Below are 26,705 nucleotides of genomic sequence, written 5' to 3'. Positions count from 1 at the left end.
ACACTTCTTTAAAAAAAATCCTGCTTTGCTATTATTAAGACCAGAGCGAATAACCTCTCACTTCCCCACCTTATACTCCATCTGCCACCTCGTTCCCCACTCACTTAACCTGTCTATCTCTCTTTGCATCCTCCTCACAGCTTGCGTTCCCACCCAGCTCTGTATCATCAAAAAACTTACAAGAAGAGACAGAGAGTAATGTATCTAGGACATTTAGATTGAAAATAGTGAAGGCCCCAGCACTGATCCTTGCAGCACTCCACGAGACACAGCCTGCCAACTTCAAAACGCACCATTTATCTCTACCCACTCTGTTTCCATCTGTTAACCAACCCTGTATATATGCTTATGTATCACCCCCAACTCCATGAACCTTTATCTTGCTTTTGTAACCTCTTTTGTGGCACCTTATCAAATGCATTTTGGAAATCTAGTGTGATACATCTACCTGTTCCCCATTATCTCCCCTTCCCCTAACAAATTTGTCAAACAAGATTTCCTTTCTGTAAAAAAAACTGACTTGTTCCAATTTTCTAAGTGCATTGTTATGACTTCTTTAATACTAGATTCCAGCACCTACCCAATGTCAGGCTAACTGACCTGTAATTCTCCTGTTTTTTTCTGCATCCTTTCTTGAGTAGCAGTGTTACATTCTGGCCTGCAAGTTCACTCCCCTCAAGCTGCTCTGCATTGCCAGCATCTTCTGGGCTGCACCCTCAGTTGTCTCGCACTGGCAGGCTTCCTTTGATGTCAGCTACGGCTCAGTGCATAGGATCAAGCCAGCAGGTCGTGGGTTTGAGCCTCACTCCAGAGCCTTGGAGCACCATAATCCAGGCTGACACTACCGGACTACCGGTGCAGTACCGAGTGAGCGCAACACTGAAGGCGGTGCCTTCTTGTGGGTGAGATTTGAAAACAGAGGTACCACTTGCTCTCTGGGGTGGACATTAGAGACCCCACAGCCGCTGCTGGAAGAGGTGGGGCGTGGGTGGGGTGCCAAAAGGCATTTGATAAGGTGCCACAGAAGAGGTTCATACACAAGATAAAGACTTGTGGAGTTGCGGGGCGGTGATGAATAAGTGTGAGGTTATCCATTTTGGTCGGAAGAATAAAAAGGCAACTTATTATTTAAATGGAGAGAAACTTCAGAATGCTTCAGTGCAGAGGGACCTGGATGTCCTCGTGCATGAATCTTGAACCCACCTCCACCCAAGACTTCATTCCACCATTTTACCCGGCCAATCCCAAGGAATTAGCAGTCTTTGAAAAAAATAAACTCTCATGTCTCAGTTTTAAATATATAAATTGATGCTCTGCTTCCTAATGGCTTAACTTGGCTTACTGCAATATGCAGGATATAGCTAAAGCGATTTCATGTCAGTTGTGGCTCAGTGGGTAGCATCACGCCTCTGAGTCACGGTTCCGGGTTCAAGCCCCACTCCAGGACTTGATCACAAAATGAAAGCTGATACTGAGGGAGGGCTGCACTACCACACTAGAGTGTTGGAGATGCCTTCTTCCAGATTAAATGTTAACCAAGGCCCCATCTACCTTCAGGAACATAAAAGATCCCAGGGCACTATTTCAAAAAAGAGCAGGGGAATTACCCACGGTGTCCTGGCCAATATATATCCCTCAATCAACATCACAAAAACAGATTATCTAACTGGTCATTATCACATTGCTGTTTGCTGCACGGAAATTGGCTGCCACGTTTCCTACAGCACAACAGTGACTACACTTCAAAAAGTACTTCATTGGCTGCAAACCACTTTGAGGTGTCCAGTGGTCAAGAAAAGCATTATATAAATGTATTTCTAATTATTCCATTTGGCCCTCCTAACCACTTACTCTCAAGGCTGTAAAGTTTAGGCTTCTCTAATCTCTCAGAGATTACATTTACAAGAAGGAACATCGGAAATTACATTTACATTTAGGACCACTCTTGTTCTTTGCAACAATCTCAACTATGACTCCTTTTGAAGCGTGGCGACCACAGAGTGAGCACTTATCAATGCACTGTAAATCCTCGACAAACTTACACACCACTTTTTTAAAGCTGTGTCTCTCCAATATTGTATTTACCATTTTGATTGATGCAGAGTGGTAAGTCCTCAACTCCTAGGTTCCCTGTGCTGACTCCGTTCCCTTCACTACACACTTACATCACCCTCCCCATTAATAAATACTTTGCACCTGTCAGTCTCCCTTCTAAAGTGAAAGCGTGCCTACTCTGTACTTATTGCAACAACAAGGTTATGCTTTGTGCCTCTCCTCACAATAGATCAGTGTGAGGCTGTACTTTTTGTTAGCAAGCATAAGGGGGCCACATACTCCTTGGAAAATAATTCTCTCAGTGGGATAGAGGTGCAGTAGGATCTGGGGCACAAATACAGAAATCACTAAATGTCAATCTAATCATAAGAGAAAACAAAACACTGCGGCTCATAACTAGAGAACTGAAAAGCAGAAAAGTTCTGTTAAACTTGTACAAAACTTTGATTAGGCCACACTGTGAAGAGCTCTGGTCTCCAGATTACAAGTAGTATATAGAAAGTCCAAAAAAAAGTTTACTCAAATGATATAAGAAGAGAGAGGTTATACCCATCGGGAGCTGTTGAACAGTCCGGATCTCTTTTCGCCAGAAAAGAGACGAAAGGGTGACCTGACAAAGGTCTTTAATGTTATAAAGGGGTTTGATAGGGCAGATGTACAGAAGTTGTTTCCAATTGTGGAGGGGGCCAAAACTATAATTCATAATTTTATATCACCAATAACTCCAATCAGGAATTCAGGGGAAACCTCTTCACCCAGAGAGTGGTGAGAATGCGAAACTCACTAACACAGGGAGTAGTAATTTCACTGGGCTAATAACCCAGAGTCTCAGGCTAATGCTTTCAGGGCATGGGTTCAAATTCCACCACAGCAGCTGGTGGAATTTAAACTCAATTAATAAAAAGCAAAATCTGGAATTGAAAACTAGTCTCAGTAATGGTGACCACAAAACTATCATTGATTGTCATAAAAACCCAACTGGTTCACTAACATGGTTTAGGGAAGGAAATCTACCATCCTTACCCGGTCTGGCCTACATGTGATTCCAGACCCACAGCAATGTGGTTGACTCTTAAATGCCCTCTGGAATGGCCATGCAAGCCACTCAGTCTATGGGCAATTAGGAATGGTCAACAAATGTGGACTTTGCCCATATCCCATGAACGAATAACTTTTAAAACTTGAGGCTAATAGTGTAGATGTGGTTAAGGGGAAGCTAGACAATACATGAGGTAGAAGGGAATAGAAGGATAGGTTGATGGGCTGAGAAGGAGCATTGTGGAAAGAGGCTGCTGTGGAGCATAAAGATCAACATGGAGCAGCTGGGCTGAACGACCAGTTTCTTTAAGAAGGGAGTCACGAGTTCAATAGGCAACTTACCTCTGCCACTTTCTTAGATGTGCTCCTCGTAAATCGAATACGTTGCAAGGGATCAATGGGAGGCTGAAAATAAATCACATCTTGGGTAACTACAAGGCACACAACATATTTCTCTCCCACCATCCCCTCTAGCAATTTAGGAACATAGAAACAGGACTAGGCCATTCCGCCCATCAAGCCTGCTCCACATTCAAACAGATCATGGCTGATCATCTCCCTCAATGCCATATCCCTTGATGTCATTAGTATCCAGAAATCTACTGATTTCTGTCTTGAATATGCTAAGTGATTGAGATTCCACAGCCCTCTGAGGAAGAGAATTCCAAAAATTCACCATCCTCTGTGAAGAAATTCCTCCTCATCTCAGTCTTAAATGGCCTACCCCTTATTCTGAGACTGCATCCCCTGGGTCCAGACCCACCACTCAGGGGAAACACCCTATTCACATCTACCTTGTCATTCCCTGTAAGTTTTCAATGAGATTACTTCATATTCTGCAAAAGCTCCAGTTTCCTCAGTCTACCCTCAAGACAATCCCGCTGTACCATGGATTAGGCTGATGAATTCTCTCTATGGCATGTACATTCTTCCTTCAATAAGGATTCCAAACCTGTGCACATTACTGCAGGTGTGGTATCATCAAGGCTCTATGCAATTGCAGCAAAACGTCTTTACTCCTGGACTCAAATTTCCTTGCGATGAAGGCCAACATACTTTTTGTCTTCCTATTTGCTTGCTGCACCTGCATGCTGGCTTTTAGTAATTCATGAACAAGGACACCCAGGTCCCTTTGGACATCAACACTTCCCAAACTCTCCTCATTGAAGAAACACTCTGCTTTTCTGTTTTTTCTATCAAGGTGGATAACTTCACACTTATTCACATTATATTCCACCTGCTGTGTACTTGCCCACTCAATTAGCCTGTTCAAATCCCCTTGAAGCCTCCTTAAATCCTCCTCACAACTTACATTTCCGCCCAGTTTTGTGTGATCAGCAAATTTGTAAATAATACATTTGATTCCCCACATCCAAATTATTTATATAGACTGTGAACAGCTGTGGGCCCAGCACTGGTCCTTGTGGTACCCCACTAGTCACAGCCTGCCAACCTGAGAATGACCCATTTATTCCTACTCTGTTTCCTGTTTGTTAACCAATTCTCAATCCCTATCAGTATATGACCCCAATCCCATGCACCCAAATTTTGTGTCACTATCCTCCTATGTAGAGTCTTATCAAAAGCTTTCTGAAAATCCAAATACACCACATCCACTGGTTCTCCTTTATTTATGCTACAAGTAACATTCTCAAAAAACCCCAACAAATTTGGCAACCATGATTTCCCTTTCATAAATCCATGTTGACCCTGTCCAATTTTACCATTCCTTTATAAAAGTCCAGTTATCAAATCCTTTTAATAGATTCTAACATTTTTCCCTGCTACTGATGTCAAACTAACAGGTCTGTAGTTATTTTTTCTCCCTACATCCTTAAATAGTGGGGTTACATTTGTTACTTTCTACTCTGCAGGAACCTTTCCAGAATCGATAGAATTTTGAAAGGTAACCACCAATGCATCCACTATCTCTACAGTCACCTTCTTCAACACTCTAGGATAAAGCTCGTAAATTTACTCCCCTACATACTTGTAGCATAGATAAAGTTCTCCTAAAGCACCAACTCTTCTTCGGATAGATCGCATGGATGTTGGTAAACCTCAGTGCCTTGCACGAGAGGGCTATTATTATGCACATGCAAGCCTAAGCAGTGCATGACTGCTCTTCGACTGTGGCAGGCAGCACAGGCAAGCTTGGGCCTATTGTAACCTGACGCCCGTGTTCACGCACACCTATCAGATAGGGTCAGTGAAAAACAATGTAGGAATGCCAAGCCGGGTTAAATTCTCTCCTGCTGAACCCAGGGGCACTAGGACCGAATGTGGGGGGTGCGGGGGTGGGGGAGAGAGAGGTTCAGTATCTACATTACTGGATGAGCAATCCAGAGTCTTGAATTTAAATTCAGTTGCAAAAATAAAGCTGGAATATAAAGCTAGTATCAGTAGCGGTGTCCATTAAATTATTGGATGGACATATTCACCCATCTCGTTCACTAAGAGCCTTCAGGGATGGGACTCTGCTACGCTTATCCTGTCTGGCCTACACTGCAATATGACTGACCCTTAACTGCCCTCTGACTAGCCCAGCAAGCCACTCACTTTCAGGCTTTTAGAGATCGGATATAATGCTGGCCTTGCCAGTGACACTCACAACCCAGGAATTAGTTAAACAAAAATTTCAGTGCTAACTGCACAAAGGCTGAAAACAGCCCCTCTCGCTGAAGCCATGGCCTTCCCTCCACAAGGGGTCTTCAGGGACCTGCATAAATAGTGGAGCCCCCTCAAATGAAGGGATCAAGGGCACCTTCTTCATTTCTCTGCCCGAAGGCGGTCTGACCCACCGCACCACGATCTCTCCACAGGTAGGGCAAGGAGACAGGTCCTGAATCCACGCCAGCCAGAACAGGGATCAGACCAAGTACTGCTGGCACCAATTTGATCCACACTGGCCATACAACTCAGCCAAACAGTCCTCCCCTGCAAGGATCTACAGGTTGATACTCAACCTGTTTGGCCATGTTATCAACACAGTATCCTTGGCCTTCAAGTCTTGGGGTGGGACTTGAACCTGGAGCTTCTGGCTCAGAGGCAGGGACGCTACCCACTGCAACTCTTATAATCAGGACATCTTGTGTTTCAGAAGTTAGGAAGTGGCGCAGTGACCGAGCTGCAGAGTTTGCTACCTTTAACATGCAGGACCCTCATGGCAAATCCCCCATGAGAATTCTCAACCTCAGCCATCCGGGCTGATCCATTCAGCAGCATTTATACATCATGAAAATAAGCAAGTCACTAATACATGCAATCGGGAAATTCAGGAGAAACTTCTTTACTCAGAGTACTGAGAACATGGAACATGCTACCATAGGGAGTGGTTGAGGTGAATGGTGTAGATACGTTTAAGAGGAAGCTGGATAAACACACTAGGGACAAAAGAATAGACGGTTACGTTGTTCGGACAAGGTGGAGCTAGTGGGGAGCATCGAAAACAGCACAAAACCAGTGTTGCCAGTTTCTGTGTTGTACATGGTGTGTCATTTTATAAAATGGGAGAATAGTGACCATTACATGATGTGGTGACAAGGGTGCTGAGAAATGGAGGTGGATAGAAGTTGAATCGGGTTTAGGGACTTTACCTGTTTTTTAGGCTTCTCGTTCAGCTGTGCCTCCCCCTCCGGTGGGCAATCAGAAACCTTGCAGTGCAGAGTCTCCCTCTCGCTATCCTACACAGAAATTGAGAGTTTACTTTCAAACGCAGCAATAATTCTGCAGAAGTGAAATTCAAATTCGGCTTAGAGTCTAATCTCTCTTCCGACTGAAGGAGGTGACACACTTTATAACAACTACTTATATTGAAATAGCGCAGTATTTCAAGGTGCTTCACAGAAGCATTATAAAACAAAGTATGACACCAAGCCATGGAGGAACATAGGATTTATGAGCAGGAGAGAAGTGAGAATGGAAATTACAGAGGCACTAGTGATACTCTTCCAGTCTTCCTTAGACACAGGGGAGGTGCCAGAGGGCTGGAGACCTGCGAATGTTACACCCTTGTACAAAAAGGGATGTAAGGATAATGTTGGCAACTACAGGCCAATCAGTTTGACCTCAGTGGCCAATTCTCAATCCCTATGAGTACATGACCCCAATTCCATGCGCCCGAATTTTGTTTTACTAACCTTCTATGTAGAGACTTATCAAAAGCTTTCTGAAAATCAAAATACACCACATCCACTGGTTCTCCTTTATTTATGCTACAAGTAACATTCTCAAAAAGCCCCAACAAATTTGGCAACCATGATTTCCCTTTCATAAATCCATGTTGACCCTGCCCCAATTTTACCATTCCTTTATAGAAGTCCAGTTACCACATCCTTTTAATAGATTCTAACATTTTCCCCTGCTATTGATGTCAAACTAACAGATCTGTAGTTCTCTTTTCTCCCTTCCTCCTTAAATAGTGGGGTTACATTTGCAACTTTCTAGTCTGCAGGAACCACCAAAGCATCCACTATCTATTCAATCACCTTCTTCAAACTCTAGGACGAAGCTCATGAATTTACTCCCCTACATACTTGTAGCATAGATAAAGTTCTCCTAAAGCATCAACTCTTCTTAGGATACATCACATGGATGTTGGCAACCCCCAGTGCCTTGCCCGAGAGGGCTGTTATTATTCACATGCAAGCCTAAGCAGTGCATGACTACTCTTCGACTGTGGCAGGCACCACAGGCAAGCTTGGGCCTATTGTAACCTGATGGCCGTGTTCACGCACACCTATCAGATAGGGTCAGTGAAAAACAATGTAGGAACACTGATTAAATTCTCTCCTGCTGAACCCACGGGCACTAGGACCGAATGTGGGGGTGTGCGGGGGTGGGGGAGAGAGAGGTTCAGTATCTACATTACTGGATGAGCAATCCAGAGTCTTGAATTTAAATTCAGTTGCAAAAATAAAGCTGGAATATAAAGCTAATATCAGTAGCGGTGTCCATTAAACTATTGTATGAACACAATAACCTATCTCGTTCACTAAGAGCCTTCAGGGATGGGACTCTGCTACGCTTATCCAGTCTGGCCTACATGTGATCCACTGCAATGTGACTGACCCTTAACTGCCCTCTGACTAGCCCGGCAAGCCACTCACTTTAGGGCTATTAGAGAGCGGATATAATGCCGGCCTTGCCAGTGACACCCACATCCCAGGAATCAGTTAAACAAAAATTTCAGTGCTAACTGCACAAAGGCTGTACCAGCCCCTCTCGCTGAAGCCATGGCCTTCCCTTCACCAGGGGTCTTCAGGGACCTGCATAAATAGTGGAGCCCCCTCAAATGAAGGGATCAAGGGCACCTTCTTCATTTCTCTGCCCGAAGGCAGTCGAACCCACAGCACCACGATCTCACCACAGGTAGGGCAAAGAGACAGGTCCTGAATCCACGCCAGCCAGAACAGGGATCAGACCCAGTAGTGCTGGCACCAATTTGATCCACACTGGCCATAAAACCGAGCCAACCAGTCCTCCCCTGCAAGGATCTACAGGTTGATACTCAACCTGTTTGGCCATGTTATCAACACAGTATCCTTGGCCTTCAAGTCTTAGGGTGGGACTTGAACCTGGAGCTTCTGGCTCAGAGGCAGGGATGCTACCCACTGCAACTCTTATAATCAGGACATCTTGTGTTTTAGAAGTTAGGAAGTGGCGCAGTGACCTAGCTGCAGAGTTTGCTACCTTTAACATGCAGGACCCTCACGGCAATTCCCCCATGAGAATTCTCAACCTCAGCCATCCGGGGGCTGATCCCTTCAGCAGCATTTATACATCATGAGAATAAGACAGTCACTAATACATGCAATCGGGAAATTCAGGAGAAACTTCTTTACTCAGAATGCCGAGAACGTGGAACATGCTACCATAGGGAGTGGTTGAGGTGAACGATGTAGATACATTTAAGGGGAAGCTGGATAAACACACCAGGGAGAAAGGAATAGAGGGTTACGTTGTTCGGACAAGATGGAGCTCGTGGCGAGCATCGAAAACAGCACAAAACCAGTCTTGCCAGTTTTTGTGTTGTAAACAATGTGTCATTTTATAAAATGGGAGAATAGGGACCATTACATGGTGTGGTGACAAGGGTGCTGAGAAATGGAGGTGGATAGAAGTTGAACCTGCGTTAGTGACTTTACCTCTATTTTAGGCTTCTCTTCCAGCTGTGCCTCCCCCTCCGGTGGGCAATCAGAAACCTTGCAGTGCAGAGTCTCCCTCTCGCTGGCCTACAAAGAGAGTTTACTTTCAAACGCAGCAATAATTCTGCAGAAGTGAAATTCAAATGAGGCTTAGAGTCTAATCGCTCTTCCAACTGAAGGAGGTGACACACTTTGTAACAACTACTTATATTTATATAGCGCAGAATTTCAAGGTGCTTCACAGAAGCATTATATAACAAAGTGTGACACCAAGCCACAGAGGAACATAGGACTTAGGAGCAGGAGGGAAGTGAGAGTGGAAATTACAGAGGCACTAGTGACACTTTTCCAGTCTTCCTTAGACACAGGGGAGGTGCCAGAGGGCTGGAGACCTGTGAATGTTACACTTTTGTTCAAATAGGGGTGTAAGGATAAAGTTGGCAACCACAGGCCAATCAGTTTGACCTCAGTGGCCAATTCTCAATCCCTATCAGTATATGACCCCAATCCCATGTGCCCAAATTTTGTTTTACTAACCTCCTATGTAGAGTCTTATCAAAAGCTTTCTGAAAATCCAAATACACCACATCCACAGGTTCTCCTTTATTTATGCTACAAGTAACATTCTCAAAAAACCCCAACAAATTTGGCAACCACGATTTACCTTTCATAAATCCATGTTGACTCTGCCCAATTTTACCATTCCTTTATAAAAGTCCAGTTATCAAATCCTTTTAATAGATTCTAACATTTTTCCCTGCTATTGACGTCAAACTAACAGGTCTGTAGCTCTTTTTGCTCCCTTCCTCCTTAAATAGTGGGGTTAGAGTTGTAACTTTCTAGTCTGCAGGAACCTTTCCAGAATCTATAGAATTTTGAAAGGTAACCACCAATGCATCCACTATCTCTACAGTCACCTTCTTCAACACCCTAGGATGAAGCTCATAAATTTACTCCCCTACATACCTGTAGCATAGATAAAGTTCTCCTAAAGCACCAACTCTTCTTAGGATACATCACATGGATGCTGGCAACCCCCTGTGCCTTGCCCAAGATGGCTATTATTATTCACATGCAAGCCTAAGCAGTGCATGACTGCTCTTCGACTGTGGCAGGCACCACAGGCAAGCTTGGGCCTATTGTAACCTGACGCCCGTGTTCGCGCACACCTATCAGATAGGGTCAGTGAAAAACAATATAGGAACCCTGATTAAATTCTCTCCTGCTGAACCCAGGGGCACTAGGACCGAATGTGGGGGGGTGCGGGGGTGGGGGAGAGAGAGGTTCAGTATCTACATTACTGGATGAGCAATCCAGAGTCTTGAATTTAAATTCAGTTGCAAAAATAAAGCTGGAATATAAAGCTAATATCAGTAGCGGTGTCCATTAAACTATTGGATGGACATAATAACTCATCTGGTTCACTAATAGCCTTCAGGGAAGGGACTCTGCTACGCTTATCCAGTCTGGCCTACGTGTGGTCCACTGCAATGTGACTGACCCTTAACTGCCCTCTGACTAGCCCAGCAAGCCACTCACTTTAGGGCTATTAGAGATAGGATATAATGCCGGCCTTGCCAGTGACACCCACATCCCAGGAATTAGTTAAACAAAAATTTCAGTGCTAACTGCACAAAGGCTGAAAACAGCCCCTCTCGCTGAAGCCATGGCCTTCCCTTCACCAGGGGTCTTCAGGGACCTGCATAAATAGTGGAGCCCCCTCAAATGAAGGGATCAAGGGTACCTTCTTCATTTCTCTGCCCGAAGGCGGTCGTACCCACAGCACCACGATCTCACCACATGTAGGGCAAGGAGACAGGTCCCGAATCCACCCCAGCCAGAACAGGGATCGGACCCAGTACTGCTGGCACCAATTTGATCCACACTGGCCATACAACCAAGCCAACCAGACCTCCCCCTGCAAGGATCTACAGGTTGACACTCAATCTGTTTGGCCATGTTATGAACACAGCATCCTTGGCCTTCAAGTCTTTAGGTGGGACTTGAAACTGGAGCTTCTGGCTCAGAGGCAGGGATGCTACCCACTGCAACTTTAGAATCAGGACATCTTGTGTTTTAGAAGTTATTAGGAAGTGGCGCAGTGACCTAGCTGCAGAGTTTGCTACCTTTAACATGCAGGACCCTCATCGCAATTCCCCCATGAGAATTCTCAACCTCAGCCATCCGGGGGGCTGATCCAATCAGCAGCATTTATACATCATGAAAATAAAACAGTCACTAATACATGCAATCGGGAAATTCAGGAGAAACTTCTTTACTCAGAGTACTGAGAACATGGAACATGCTACCATAGGGAGTGGTTGAGGAGAACGATGTAGATACGTTTAAGGGGAAGCTGGATAAACACACCAGGGAGAAAGGAATAGAGGGTTACGTTGTTCGGACAAGATGGAGCTCGTGGGGAGCATCGAAAACAGCACAAAACCAGTCTTGCCAGTTTTTGTGTTGTAAACAATGTGTCATTTTATAAAATGGGAGAATAGTGACCATTACATGGTGTGGTGACAAGGGTGCTGAGAAATGGAGGTGGATAGAAGTTGAACCTGGGTTAGTGCCTTTACCTGTATTTTTGGCTTCTCGTCCAGCTGTGCCTCCCCCTCCAGTGGGCAATCAGAATCCTTGCAGTGCAGAGTCTCCCTCTTGCTGGCCTACACAGAAATTCAGAGAGTTTACTTTCAAACGCAGCAATGATTCTGGAGAAGTGAAACTCAAATTCGGCTCAGAGTCTAATCTCTCTTCTGACTAAAGGAGGTGACACACTTTGCAACAACTACTTATACTTATATAGCACAGTACTTCAAGGTGCTTCACAGAAGCATTATATAACAAAGTATGACACCAAGCCATGGAGGAACGTAGGACTTAGGAGCAGGAGGGAAGTGAGAGTGGAAATTACAGAGGCACTAGTGACACTCTTCCAGTCTTCCTTAGACACAGGGGAGGTGCCAGAGGGCTGGAGACATGCGAATGTTACACCCTTGTTCTAAAAGGAGTGCAAGGATAAAGTTGGCAACTACAGGCCAATCAGTTTGACCTCAGTGGTGGGGAAACTTCTAGAAACTAGTACAGGATAAAATCAATAATCACACAGTATTGTGGAGATGGAGAAACATGGAGACCAAAACTACACACAGTATTCCAGTGTGGCATCACCAAAGCTCCATACTACTGCAGCAAGACTTCTTTATTCCTGTACTCCAATCCCCTTGCAATAAAGGCCAACATGCCCTTTGTTTTCCGAATTGCTTGCTGCACCTGCATGCCAAATGTATTTTTGCACGGACACCCAAGTCTCTCTGAACATCCACCATTTAAAAATTTCACACTTCTTTAAAAAAAATCCTGCTTTTCTGTTCTTAAGACCAAAGTGAATAACCTCTCACTTCCCCACCTTATACTCCATCTACCAACTCGTTCTCCCTCACTTAACCTGTCTATCTCTCTTTGCATCCTTCTCACAGCTTGCGTTCCCACCTAGCTCTGTATCATCAAAAAAGTTAGAGGATGAGACAGAAAGTAATGTATCTAGGACATTTAGATTGAAAATAGTGAAGGCCCCAGCACTGATCCTTGCAGCACTCCACGAGACACAGCCTGCCAACTTCAAAATGCCCCATTTATCTCTACCCACTCTGTTTCCATCTGTTAACCAACCCTGTATATATGCTTATGTATCACCCCCAACTCCATGAGCCTTTATCTTGCTTTTTTAACCTCTTTTTTGGCACCTTATCAAATGCATTTTGGAAATCTAGTGTGATACATCTACCTGTTCCTCATTATCTACCCTTCTAACAAATTTGTCAAACAAGATTTCCTTTCTGTAAAAAAACTGACTTGTTCCAATTTTCTAAGTGCATTGTTATGACTTCTTTAATACTAGATTCCAGCACCTACTCAATGTCAGGCTAACTGACCTATAATTCTCCTGTTTTTTTCTGCATCCTTTCTTGAGTAGCAGTGTTACATTCTGGCCTGCAAGTTCACTCCCCTCAAGTTGCTCTGAGTTGCCAGCATCTTCTGGGCTGCACCCTCAGTTGTCTCGCACTGGCAGGCTTCCTTTGATGTCAGCCACGGCTCAGTGCATAGGATCAAGCCAGCAGGTCATGGGTTTGAGCCTCACTCCAGAACCTTGGAGCACCATAATCCAGGCTGACACCCCCGGCGCAGTACCAAGGGAGCGCAACACTGAAGGCGGTGGGCGAGATTTGAAAACAGAGGTACCACTTGCTCTCTGGGGTGGACATTAGAGACCCCACAGCCGCTGCTGGAAGAGGTGGGGCGTGGGTGAGGTGCCAAAAGGCATTTGATAAGGTGCCACAGAAGAGGTTCATACACAAGATAAAGACTTGTGGAGTTGCAGGGCGGTGATGAATAAGTGTGAGGTTATCCATTTTGGTCGGAAGAATAAAAAGGCAACTTATTATTTAAATGGAGAGAAACTTCAGAATGCTTCAGTGCAGAGGGACCTGGATGTCCTCGTGCATGAATCTTGGACCCACCTCCACCCAAGACGTCATTCCACCATTTTACCCGGCCAATCCCAAGGAATTAGCAGTCTTTGAAAAACATAAACTCTCGTGTCTCAGTTTTAAATATATAAATTGATGCTCTGCTTCCTAATGGCTTAACTTGGCTTACTGCAATATGCAGGATATAGCTAAAGCGATTTCATGTCAGTTGTGGCTCAGTGGGTAGCATCTCGCCTCTGAGTCACGGTTCCGGGTTCAAGCCCCACTCCAGGACTTGATCACAAAATGAAAGCTGATACTGAGGGAGGGCTGCACTACCACACTAGAATGTTGGAGATGCCTGCTGCCAGGTGAAATGTTAACCAAGGCCCCATCTACCTTTAGGGATATAAAAGATCCCAGGGCACTATTTCAAAAAAGAGCAGGGGAATTACCCTCGGTGTCCTGGCCAATATATATCCCTCAATCAACATTACAAAAACAGATTATCTAACTGGTCATTATCACATTGCTGTTTGCTGCACGGAAATTGGCTGCCACGTTTCCTACAGCACAACAGTGACTACACTTCAAAAAGTACTTCATTGGCTGCAAACCACTTTGAGGTGTCCAGTGGTCAAGAAAAGCATTATATAAATGTATTTCTAATTATTCCATTTGGCCCTCCTAACCACTTACTCTCAAGGCTGTAAGGTTTAGGCTTCTCTAATCTCTCAGAGATTACATTTACAAGAAGGAACATCGGAAATTACATTTACATTTGGGACCACTCTTGTTCTTTGCAACAATCTCAACTATGACTCCTTTTGAAGAGTGGCGACCACAGAGTGAGCACTTATCAGTGCAATGTAAATCCTCGACAAACTTACGTACCACTTTTTTTAAGCTGTGTCTCTCCAATATTGTATTTACCATTTTGATTGGTGCAGAGTGGTAAATCCGCAACTCCTAGGTTACCTGTTCTCACTCCGTTCCCTTCACTACACACTTACATCACCCTCCCCATTAATAAATACTTTGCACCTGTCAGTCTCCCTTCTAAAGTGAAAGCATGCCTACTCTGTACTTATTGCAACATCAAGGTCATGCTTTGTGCCTCTCCTCGCAATAGATCAGCGCGAGGCTGTACATTTTGTTAGCAAGGATAAGGGGGCCACATACTCCTTGGAAAATAATTCTCTCAGTGGGATAGAGGTGCAGAAGGATCTGGGGCTCAAATACTGAAATCACTAAATGTCAATCTAATCATAATAGAAAACAAAACACTGCGGCTCATAACTAGAGAACTGAAAAGCAGAAAAGTTCTGTTAAACTTGTACAAAACTTTGATTAGGGCACACTGTGAAGAGCTCTGGTCTCCAGATTACAGGTAGTATATAGAAAGTCCAAAAAAAAGTTTACTCGAATGATATAAGAAGAGAGAGGTTATACCCATCAGGAGCTGATGAACAGTCTGCATCTCTTTTCGCCAGAAAAGAGACGGAAGGGCGACCTGACAAAGGTCTTTAATGTTATAAAGGGGTTTGATAGGGCAGATGCAGAGAAAATGTTTCCAATTGTGGAGGGGACCAGAACTATAATTCATAATTATTTCTGTCACCAATAACTCCAATCACGAATTCAGGAGAAACCTCTTCACCCAGAGAGTGGTGAGAATGCGAAACTCACTAACACAGGGAGTAGTAATGTCACTGGGCTAATAACCCAGAGTCCCAGGCTAATGCTCTCAGGGCATGGGTTCAAATCCCTCCACAGCAGCTGGTGGAATTTAAACTCAATTAATAAAAAGCAAAATCTGGAATTGAAAACTAATCTCAGTAATGGTGACCACGAAACTATCATTGATTGTCATAAAAACCCAACTGGTTCACTAATATCATTTAGGGAAGGAAATCTGCCATTTTTATCCGATCTGGCCTACATGTGATTCCAGACCCACAGCAATGTGGTTGACTCTTAAATGCCCTCTGGAATGGCCATGCAAGCCACTCAGTCTAAGGGCAATGAGGAATGGTCAACAAACATGAGCTTTGCCCATATCCCATGAATGAATAAATTTTAAAAATTGAGGCGAATAATGTAGATGTAGTTAAGGGGAAGCTAGACAGTACATTAGGTAGAAGGGAATAGAAGGATAGGCTGATGGGGTGAGAAGGAGTATTGTGGGAAGAGGCTGCAATGGAGCATAAACATCAACATGGAGCAGCTGGGCCGAACGGCCGGTTTCTTTAAGAAGGGAGATGTGTTCAATAGACACCTTACCTCTTCTGCTTTCTTAGATGTACTCCTCGTAAATCGAATACGTTGCAAGGCATCAGTGGGAGGCTGAAAATAAATCAGATCTTGGTTAACTACAAGGCACACAACATATTTCTCTCCCACCATCCCCTCTAGCAATTTAGGAACACAGAAACAGGATTAGGCCATTCAGCCCAACGAGCCCGCTCCACCATTTAAACAGATCTTGGCCGATCATCTACCTCTTTGCTATTTTTCCCCGCTATCCCCATATCCCTTGATGTCATTAGTATCCAGACATCTATTGATCTCTGTTTTCAATATGCTCAGTGACTGAGATTCTTTGAGGAAGAGAATTCCAAAGATTCACCATCCTCTGTGAAGAAATTCCTCCTCATCGCAGTCTTAAATGGCCTACCCCTTATTCTGAGCCTTCGTACCCTGGTTTTAGACCACCACTGAGGGGTAACACCCTATCCACATCTACCTTGTCATGCCCTGTAATTTTTCAATGAGATTACTTCTTATTTTTCAAATCTCCAGTTTCCTCAGTCTCTCCTCCAGACAATCCCGCTGTACCATGGATTAGTCTGAAGAATTCTCTCTATGGCAAGTATATCCTTCCTTCGATAAGGAGTCCAAACCTGTGCACATTACTGCAGGTGTGGTATCATCAAGGCTCTATGCAATTGCAGCAAAACGTCTTTACTCCTGGACTCAAATCTCCTTGCGATGAAGGCCAATATACCTTTTGTCTTCCTATTTGCTTGCTGCACCTGCATGCTGGCTTTTAGTAATTCATGAACAAGGACACCCAGGTCCCTTTGGACATCAACATTTCCCAAACTCTCATCATTGAAGAAACACTCTGCTTTTCTGCTTTTTCTACTAAGGTGGATAACTTCACACTTATTCACATTATATTCCACCTGCTGTGTACTTGCCCACTCAATTAGCCTGTTCAAATCCCCTTGAATCATCCTCACAACTTACGTTTCCGCCTAGTTTAGTGTTATCAGCAAATTTGTAAATAATACATTTGATTCCCCACATCCAAATCATTTAAATAGACTGTGAACAGCTGTGGGCCCAGCACTGGTCCTTGTGGTACCCCACTAGTCACAGCTTGCCAACCTGAGAGTGACCTGTTTATTCCTACTCTGTTTCCTGTCTGTTAACCAATTCTCAATCCCTATCAGTATATGACCCCAATCCCATGCGCTCTGATTTTGTTTTACTAACCTCCTATGTAGAATCTTATCAAAAGCTTTCTGAAAATCCAAATACACCACATCCACTGGTTCTCCTTTATTTATGCTACAAGTAACATTCTCAAAAAACCCCAACAAATTTGGCAACCATGATTTCCCTTTCATAAATCCATGCTGACCCTGCCCAATTTTACCATTCCTTTATAAAAGTCCAGCTTTTACATCTTTTTAATAGATTCTAACATTTTCCCTGCTACTGATGTCAAACTAACAGGAATGTAGTTCTCTTTTCTCCCTACCTCCTTAAATAGTGAGGTCACATTTGTTACTTTCTAGTCTGCAGGAATCTTTCCAGAATCTATAGAATTTTGAAAGGTAACCACCAATGCATCCACTATCTCTACAGTCACCTTCTTCAACACTCTAGGACAAAGTTCATAAATTTACTCCCCTGCATACTTGTAGCATAGATAAAAGTTCTCCTAAAGCACCAACTCTTCTTAGGATACATCACATGGATGCTGGCAACCCCCAGTGCCTTGCACGAGAGGGCTATTATTATTCACATGCAAGCCTAAGCAGTGCATGACTGCTCTTCGACTGTGGCAGGCACCACAGGCAAGCTTGGGCCTATTGTAACCTGACCCTCGTGTTCACGCACACCAATCAGATAGGGTCAGTGAAAATCAATGCAGGAATACCAACTCTGGTTAAATTTTCTCCTGCTTAACCCAGGGGCACTAGGACCGAATGTGGCATACATACCGCAGCTAAGCTCTGGGCAGACAGGTGGTAGTGACTCTGGGGTGGTCTGGTCTTTCAGCAGTGTGCACAGCAGACATTGTGTCACAGCATGGCCAAACTCATCTCTTACACTGGGAGTGGGGGGGAGCAGAGGGCGAGGGGACGGTGGGGGAGAGGTTCAGTATGTACATTACTGGATGAACAATCCAGCGTGCTGAATTTAAATTCAGTTGAAAAAATAAAGCTGGAATTTTAAGCTAATATCAGTAGCGGTGTCCATTAAAATATTGGATGGACATAATAACCCATCTGGTTCACTAATAGCCTTCAGGGAAGGGACTCTGCTACGCTTATCCAGTCTGGCCTACATGTGGTCCACTGCAATATGACTGACCCTTAACTGCCCTCTGACTAGCCTAGCAAGCCACTCACTTTAGGGCTATTAGAGAGCGGATATAATGCTGGCCTTGCCAGTGACACTCACATCCCAGGAATTAGTTAAACAAATATTTCAGTGCTAACTGCACAAAGGCTGAAACCAGCCCCTCTCGCTGAAGCCATGGCCTTCCCTCCACCAGGGGTCTTCAGGGACCTGCATAAATAGTGGAGCCCCCTCAAATGAAGGGATCAAGGGCACCTTCATCATTTATCTGCCCGAAGGCGGTCTGACCCACCGCACCACGATCTCACCACAGGTAGGGCAAGAAGACAGGTCCCGAATCCACCCCAGCCAAAACAGGGATCGAAACCAGTGCTGCTGGCACCAATTTGATCCACACTGGCCATACAACCGAGCCAACCAGTCCTCCCCCTGCAAGGATCTACAGGTTGATACTCAGCCTGCTTTGCCATGTTATGGACACACCTTCCTTGGCCTTCAAGTCTTTGGGTGGATCTTGAACCTAGAGCTTCTGGCTCAGAGGCAGAGATGCTACCCACTGCAACTCAAGACCTCTTATAATCAGGACGTCTTGTGTTTTAGAAGTTAGGAAGCAGCGCAGTGACCTAGCTGCAGAGTTTGCTACCTTTAACATGCAGGACCCTCATGGCAATTCCCCCATGAGTTCTCAATCTCAGCCATCCGGGGGCTGATCCATTTAGCAGCATTCATCCATCATAAATATAAGAGAGTCACTAATACATGCAATCGGGAAATTCAGGAGAAAATTCTTTACTCAGAGTGCTGAGAACGTGGAACATGCTACAACTGGAATGGTTGAGGTGAATGGTGTAGATACATTTAAGGGGAAGCTGGATAAACACACCAGGGAGAAAGAAATAGAGGGTTATGTTGTTCGGACAAGATGGAGCTCGTGGGGAGCATCAAAAACAGCACAAAACCAGTCATGCCAGTTTCTGTGTTGTAAACAATGTGTCATTTTATAAAATGGGAGAATAGTGACCATTACATGGTGTGGTGACAAGGGTGCTGAGAAATGGAGGTCGATAGAAGTTGAACCTGGGTTAGTGACTTTACCTGTGTTTTAGGCTTCTTGTCCAGCTGTGCCTCCCCCTCCGGTGGGCAAACAGAAACCTTGCAGCGGAGAGTCTGCCTCCTGCTGGCCTACACAGAAATTCAGAGAGCTTTATTTTCAAACACAGCAATGATTCTGGAGAAGTGAAACTCAAATTCGGCTTAGAGTCTAATTTCTATTCCAACTAAAGGAGGTGACACACTTCACAACAACTACTTATATTTATATAGTGCAGTATTTCAAGGTGCTTCACAGAAGCATTATAAAACAACGTATGACACCAAGCCACGGAGTAACATAGGACTTAGGAGCAAGAGGGAAGTCAGAGTGGAAATTACAGAGGCACTAGTGCCACTCTTCCAGTCTTCCTTAGACACAGGGGAGTTGCCAGAGGGCTGGAGACCTGCGAATGTTACACCTTTGTTCAAAAAGGGGTGCAAGGATAAAGTTAGCAACTATAGGCCAGTCAGCTTGATCTCTGTGGTGGGGAATCTTCTAGAAACTAGTACGGGACAAAATCAATAACTTAGACAAGTGCAGGATAATTAAGGAAAGCCAGTGTGGATTCATCAAGGGAAAATCACTATCTTGCTGCTGTTTTTTTGAGGTAACAGAGAAGGTTGATAAAGAAAACGCTGTTGATGTGGTGTATATGGATTTTCAAAAGGCATTTGATACAGTGCTGCACAACAGACTTGTGAGCAAAATTCTAGGTCATGAAATAAAAGGAAAAGTAAGCAGTTGGATAAGACACATGCTGAGTGACAGGAAACAGAGTAGTGATTAATGGTTGTTTTTCAGATTGGAGGAAGGTTTGTAGTGGAGTTCCTCAGGGGTTCAGTGTTGGGACCCTTGTTGTTCCTGATATATATTAATGACCTAGACTGTGGCGTGCAGGGCATGATTTCAAAATTTGCCAACGATACGAAGATTGGAAATGTTGTCAACTGTGATGGGGGTAGTCTTGAGTTTCAAAACTACATTGGCATGTTGGTGGATTGGGCAGACGAGGTTCAATGCAGAGAATTGTGAACGTAATTTGTTTCGGCAGAAAGGATATGGTGAGGCAATATAAAATAAAGGGGGTGCAGGAACAGAGGAACTTCAGTGTATATGTACAACGGTCACTGAAGATGCAGGGCATGTTGAGAGAGCAGTTAATAAAGGATATATTACCTTAGGCTTTATTAACACTGGTATTAAGCACAAGAGTAAGGAAGTCATGTTGAACTTGTATAAGACACTAGTTAGGTCTCACTTGGAGTACTGGGTCCAGTTCTGGGCACCATACTTGAGGAGGGATGTGAAGGCATTAGGGAGAGTACAGAGGAGATTCACAAGAATGATTCCTGGGATGAAGAACTGTAGTGATGAGGATAGATTGAAGAGGTTGGGACTCTTTTCCTTGGAGAAAGGAAGACTGAGAGGAGCTTGAGGTACTCAACAGGGTAAATATTGAGAAACTCTTCCCACTCATGAGAACATCAAGAACTAGAGGGCACAGGTTCAAAATAATTGGCAAAAGGAGTAAATGTGATGTGAGGAAAAGTTTTTTCACCCAGAGGGTGGCTGGAGTCTGGAACAAACTTCCTGAAAGGGTTGTGGAGGCAGGTTTGATGGAGGTATTCAAAAGGGAATTGGATTGCTACCTGAAAAGAGAGATATACAAGGTTACGAGGAAAAGACAGGAGAGTGGGACTAGGTAGAATACTCTTTCAGAGAGCCAGTGCAGACTCAATGGGCCAAATGGCCTCCTTTTGTACTGTAAAGATCCTGTGATACTGAGAGTAGGCCATTCAGCCCCTTGCGCCTGCTCCAGCATTCGATAAGATCATGGCTGATCGGATTGTGGTCTCAACTCCACCTTCCTGCTTGTCCCCCACAACCTTCAACTCCCTTGTTGATCAAAAATCTTATCTAACTTATCCAATGACCCAGCCTCCACTGCTCACTGTAGAAGTGAATTCCACAAACTAATGACTCTCAGAGAAAAACTTTCTCATCTCCACCCCAAAAGAGTCCTCTTATTCTTAAACTGTGTTCCCTCATTCTCGTCTCCATCACAAGAGGAAATAATCCTCCTGGTACCCACCCTATTGAGTCCCCTCAGGATCAAATATGTTTCAATAAGATCACCTCTCATTCTTCTGTACTCCAATGGGTATAGACCCAACCTGTATAACCTTTCTTCGTAAGATAACCCCTTCACACCAGGAATGAGTTGAGTGAACCTTCTCTGAACTGCTTATAACGCAATTATATCCTTTTTCAAATAAGGAGGCCAAAACTGCACACAATATTCCAGATGTGATCTCACCAAGGCCCCGAATGGATACAGTAAAACTTCCCTACTTTTATATTCCATTCCCCTTGCAATAAATAAAGAGATATTAGGTCAGGTTACCAAAAGCTTGGTCAAAGAGATCGGCTTTAAGGAAGAAAGCAAAGTGGAGAGGCATAGGGAGGATATTCCAGAGTTTAGAGCCCAGGCAGCTAAAGTGCCTTTAGCTTTTAGCCGAGCCGGCCTCCAATGGTGCAGTGATTAAAATCGGGAAAGCTTAAGTAGCCAAAATTAGAGGGGCACATAGATCTGAGAGGGTTATGGGAGTGGAGGAGACTACAGACCCAAAACGTTAACTCTGCTTCTCTCTGCTGAGTTGCTGAGTATTTTTAGCAATTTCTGCTTTTATTTGGCTTTTGTATCAAGATAAGGATCAGAGGCAGATAAACAAAGTAGAATTATCAAAACAAAAACAGAATTACCTGGAAAAACTCAGCAGGTCTGGCAGCATCGGCGGAGAAGAAAAGAGTTGATGTTTCGAGTCCTCATGACCATTCAACAGAACACATGCTGCCAGACCTGCTGAGTTTTTCCAGGTAATTCTGTTTTTATTTTGGATTTCCAGCATCCGCAATTTTTTGTTTTTATTAAAGCAGAATTACCAATGGGCCTTGATCTAATCTTACTATCTAGGTTCTCCTGAAGCTCGTCTATAAAATTCGTCTCAACCGTCTCTGTGCCGTGGTGGCAAGTTTCTCATTCTCATCACTCTCTGGCTAAACAAGTTTTTCTTCGGAATTCCTATTGTTTTTTTTTAAACGCAGCATGTTTAGTTAGGATCTGCCTGAGAACGTGCTGTTGGCATGCTCAATCGTGGCTTCACAAAAAGGAGAGAATAACAAAAAATATTTGTCGGGCTACGGAGAAAAGGTGGGCAGTTTGACCAGCTGAGTTGCTCTTGCAGAGGGTCAGCAGATATAGGAAGGACCAAATGGTGCAACTGTATTACAATGAAGTGTAGTTGTCCTTTACTAACTGGGGAAAGGTTATGGCAAACCAATTTCCACCTGTGGAGGGGGAAAGAAAAGGGAGTCTGTGCTCTCTGAGTTATGTGAATAAACCTCTTAAGAATGGCTCAAGATTCCTCCTCTGCTCAGTGAATGATAGCAATGGTTTCCTTGCTGTAACCATTCTATGATTCTATAATGGCAGGGCAAGTTTGAGAAGCTGAATGACCCATACCTGTTGGTAGGGACTATATTTCCAATTTGAATAAAAAAGATTATTGAGAGATAAACGATGTTCATTTATCTCACACCTTTAATGCAAAGCTTGGCCAAAGAGATTTTAAGGACTGACTGAAATGAAGAGGGAGAGTCGGGAGATTTAGAGGGGGAGCTCCAACATACGGGGGCCTAGATGGCTGGCTTTAGAAGATCGCATCGCACTTATTCCAAGGGTAGGTGTTCTGACCAATAATAATAATAACGGAAAATGCTGGAAATACTCAGCAGGTCTGGCAGCATCTGCAGAGGGAGAAACAGAGTTAACATTTCGAGACCCGTCTATCCCAGCCTTAAATATATTCAGTGATGGAGCATCCACAATCTTCAGGGGTTGAGCATTCCAAAGATTCACAATCATCTGAGTGAAGAAATTCCTCATCTCAGTCCTAAATGATCACCCCCCCTTATCCTGAGACTGTGACCCTTTGTTCTAAATTCCCCAGGCAAAGAAAACATCATCTCAGCAACTACCCTGTCAAGCCCCTTCATGATCTTGAATGTTTCAATGAGATCATCTCTCATCCTTCTAAGCTTTAGAGAACGTAGGCCCAATTTACTCAGACTCTCACCATAGGACAACCTTCTCACCTTCAGGGACCAATATTGTGAACCTTTGCTGCAACATCCTCTGTACAAGCATAGCCTTTCTTAAACATGGAGACCAAAACTACACAAAGTATTCCAGGTGTGTTCTCACCAAAGCTCCGTACTACTGCAGCAAGACTTCTTTATTCCTGTACTCTAATCCCCTTGCAATAAAGGCCAACATGCCGTTTGTTTTCCGAATTGCTTGCTGCACCTGCATGCTAAATGTATTTTTGCACGGACACCCAAGTCTCTCTGAACATCCACCATTTAAAAATTTCACACTTCTTAAAGAAAAAATTCTGCTTTTCTATTCTTAAGACCAAAGTGAATAACCTCTCACTTCCCCATCTTATACTCCATCTGCCACCTCGTTCCCCACTCACTTAACCTGTCTATCTCTCTTTGCATCCTTCTCACAGCTTGCGTTCCCACCTAGCTCTGTATCATCAAAAAACTTAGATGAAGAGACAGAGAGTAATGTATCTAGGACATTAGTAGATTGAAAATAGTGAAGGCCCCAGCACTGATCCTTGCAGCACTCCACGAGACACAGCCTGCCAACTTCAAAACGCCCCATTTATCTCTACCCACTCTGCTTCCCAACTGTTAACCAATCCTGTATATATGCTTATGTATCACCCCCAACTCCATGAACCTTTATCTTGCTTTTGTAACCTCTTCTGTGACACCTTATCAAATGCCTTTTGGAAATCCAAGTGTAATACATCTACCTGCTCCACATTATCTACCCTTCTAACAAATTTGTCAAACAAGATTTCCTTTCTGTAAAAAAAAAACTGAGTTGTTCCAATTTTCTAAGTGCATTGTTATGATTTATTTAATACTAGATTCCAGCACCTACCCAATGTCAGGCTAACTGACCTGTAATTGTTTTTTTTTCTGCATCCTTTCTTGAGTAGCAGTGTTACATTTCAGCCTGCAAGTTCACTCCCCTCAAGCTGCTCTGCACTGCCAGCATCTTCTGGGTTGCACCCTCAGTTGTCTTGGACTGGCTGGCTTCCTTTGATGTCAGCCACGGCTCAGTACATAGGATCAAGCCAGAAGGTCGTGGGTTTGAGCCTGAGCACCATAATCCAGGCTGACATTCCCAGTGCAGTACCAAGGGAGCGCAACACTGATGGCGGTGCCTTCTTGAGGGCGAGATTTGAAAAGCGAGGCCCCACTTGCTCTCTGGGGTGGACATTAGAGACCCCACAGCCGCTGCTGGAAGAGGTGGGACATGGGTGGGGTGCCAAAAGGTATTTGATAAGGTGCCACAGAAGAGGTTCATACACAAGATAAAGACTTGTGGAGTTGGGGGGGCGGTGATGGATAAGTATGAGGTATTCCATTTTGGTTGGAAGAGTAAAAAGGCAACTTATTATTTAAATGGAGAGAAACTTCAGAATGCTTCAGTGCAGAGGGATCTAGGTGTCCTCGTGCATGAATCACTAGTATGCAGGTACAGCAGGTTAAAAGGAAGGTAAATGGAATTTTGGCATTTATTGCTAAAGGATTAGAGTATAAAAATAGGGAAGTGGTGTTGCAACTGTACAAGGCATTGGTGAGACCGCACCTGGAGTACTGTGCAGTTTTGGTCTCCTTACTTGAGGAAGGGTGTAGTTGCACTGGAGGTGGTTCACAAGATTGATTCCAGAGATGCGGGGCTTGTCTTATGACGAGAGATGGAGTGGTTTAGGCCTATACTCGCTAGAGTTTATAAGGACAAGAGGAGATCTAATTGAGGTATGTAAGATGCTAAAGGCGTTAGACAAAGAAGGCGTGGAGCAGATGATTCCCCTTGTAGGGCATTCTAGAATGAGAGGCCATCGTTTTAGGCTAAGGGGTGGTAGATTTAAATCAGAGATGAGGAGGAATTACTTTTCTCGAAGTGTAGTGGATACCGGGACGCTGAATAAATTTGAGGAGGAGATCGTCAGATTTTTAATTAGTAACGGCTTGAAAGGTTATGGGGAGAGGGATGGCGGGGCAGGCTCGAGGGGCTGAATTGCCTACTTTTGCTCCTCGTTCTTATGTTCCTATGTTATGTTCTTATAGATAGGCACGGATACCAGATAGGGTGACGGATGAGAAGCAGGGCAGATAGAGATGAAAGGGGCATTTTCAAGTTGGCGGGCTATGACTCCTGGAGCGCTGCAAGGATCAGTGCTAGGACCTTAACCATTCTCAATCCATAGTAATGCCTTGGATACCTTACTCTCTGTCCCTTCACCTAAGTTTTTTTTTGATGATCTGATCTCCCGGCCAATACTCATCCCTCAATGAACATTGCTTTTTTTTTTAAAAAAGAGAAGAATCATGCATTGTGGGATCTTGCTGTGCGCCTCCTGCTTTGCAGCAAGTGGCTGCATTTCAAAGGAGCGAATGAAAAAAATTTTATTGCTGGCGAGAAGTCCTGGAGCCTGACCTGAGGCTAAATCAATGCAAATTCCTTCCCTGCGGCGACGAGGACGAGGAGCTCACTCACATGGCGAGTTGGTGGGGCAAAATGATTATTCTCGCCATCGACTCGGTGTTTTCCCCCGCCCCGTGCAAATGTTTTATATATATTTTTTTTTTAAAAAAGCAAACGACCAAGGTGTTAAAGGCAGCACGAACCCGAAACCCAACAGAAACCCCCCTTCCGGTCAACTCACCATTTTCTTCAACCCTGCCTGGCTCGCGCCGAATCCAAAGTTCGAGGGGGTGGGACGAGGGGGGGGAGGAGCGGGGTCAAGGGTTAGAGGCGGGTGGGCGGGGTCACGGGCTGCCGCCATTTTATTTTCCGGCGCCCAATCGTTCCGGCGTCGCATCGTGCAAGGGGTGGGTGGGGGTGGTGGTGAGGCAGGCGCCATGTTTGTTAGGGGCAAACTGCGGAGGAGGAGTGGGTCCCTCACAGGCGCCTGCCGCCATTTTCTTTTCGGGCACAGCGCCAGGCGCGGCGCCATATTTATTGGGGGCAAATGATTCTCAGGCCGCTGCCCTGGATTGCTTTGTGTACCGAGTGTCGTCGGGAGGTGGTGCGGTAGGTTTGTTTTCAGTTCCTCTGTTTTCTTTTGTAATGCTGTATAAACTATATATATATATATATATATATATATAGTTTTTTCTGGCCAAAGCCGAAGATAAGGTGGCGCCCTCTGCTGTTGG

At 44.4% G+C, this 26,705-nt stretch overlaps 1 protein-coding gene across 1 annotated transcript in view; it reads right to left on the bottom strand.

The window, feature by feature from the left end:
* Window positions 1–26,503, bottom strand: part of LOC121272247 — a 131,606-nt gene extending 105,103 nt beyond the window's left edge. Inside the window, exons 1-7 of the mRNA XM_041178776.1 lie at window positions 26,213–26,503; window positions 19,403–19,489; window positions 15,995–16,057; window positions 11,822–11,908; window positions 9,240–9,326; window positions 6,690–6,776; window positions 3,436–3,498 (exon numbers count right to left, since the gene is read on the bottom strand). Coding sequence (XP_041034710.1) covers window positions 3,436–3,498; window positions 6,690–6,776; window positions 9,240–9,326; window positions 11,822–11,908; window positions 15,995–16,057; window positions 19,403–19,489; window positions 26,213–26,503 — 765 coding nt within the window. The remainder of the gene's footprint in view (window positions 1–3,435; window positions 3,499–6,689; window positions 6,777–9,239; window positions 9,327–11,821; window positions 11,909–15,994; window positions 16,058–19,402; window positions 19,490–26,212) is intronic.
* Between the last annotated feature and the right edge of the window lie 202 nt (window positions 26,504–26,705).

Source organism: Carcharodon carcharias, chromosome 33, assembly GCF_017639515.1.
Source record: "Carcharodon carcharias isolate sCarCar2 chromosome 33, sCarCar2.pri, whole genome shotgun sequence".
NCBI lineage: Eukaryota > Metazoa > Chordata > Chondrichthyes > Lamniformes > Lamnidae > Carcharodon > Carcharodon carcharias.
The sequence above is the reverse complement of the archived record's forward strand: the minus strand, read 5'-3'. Positions and strand labels throughout refer to the sequence as shown.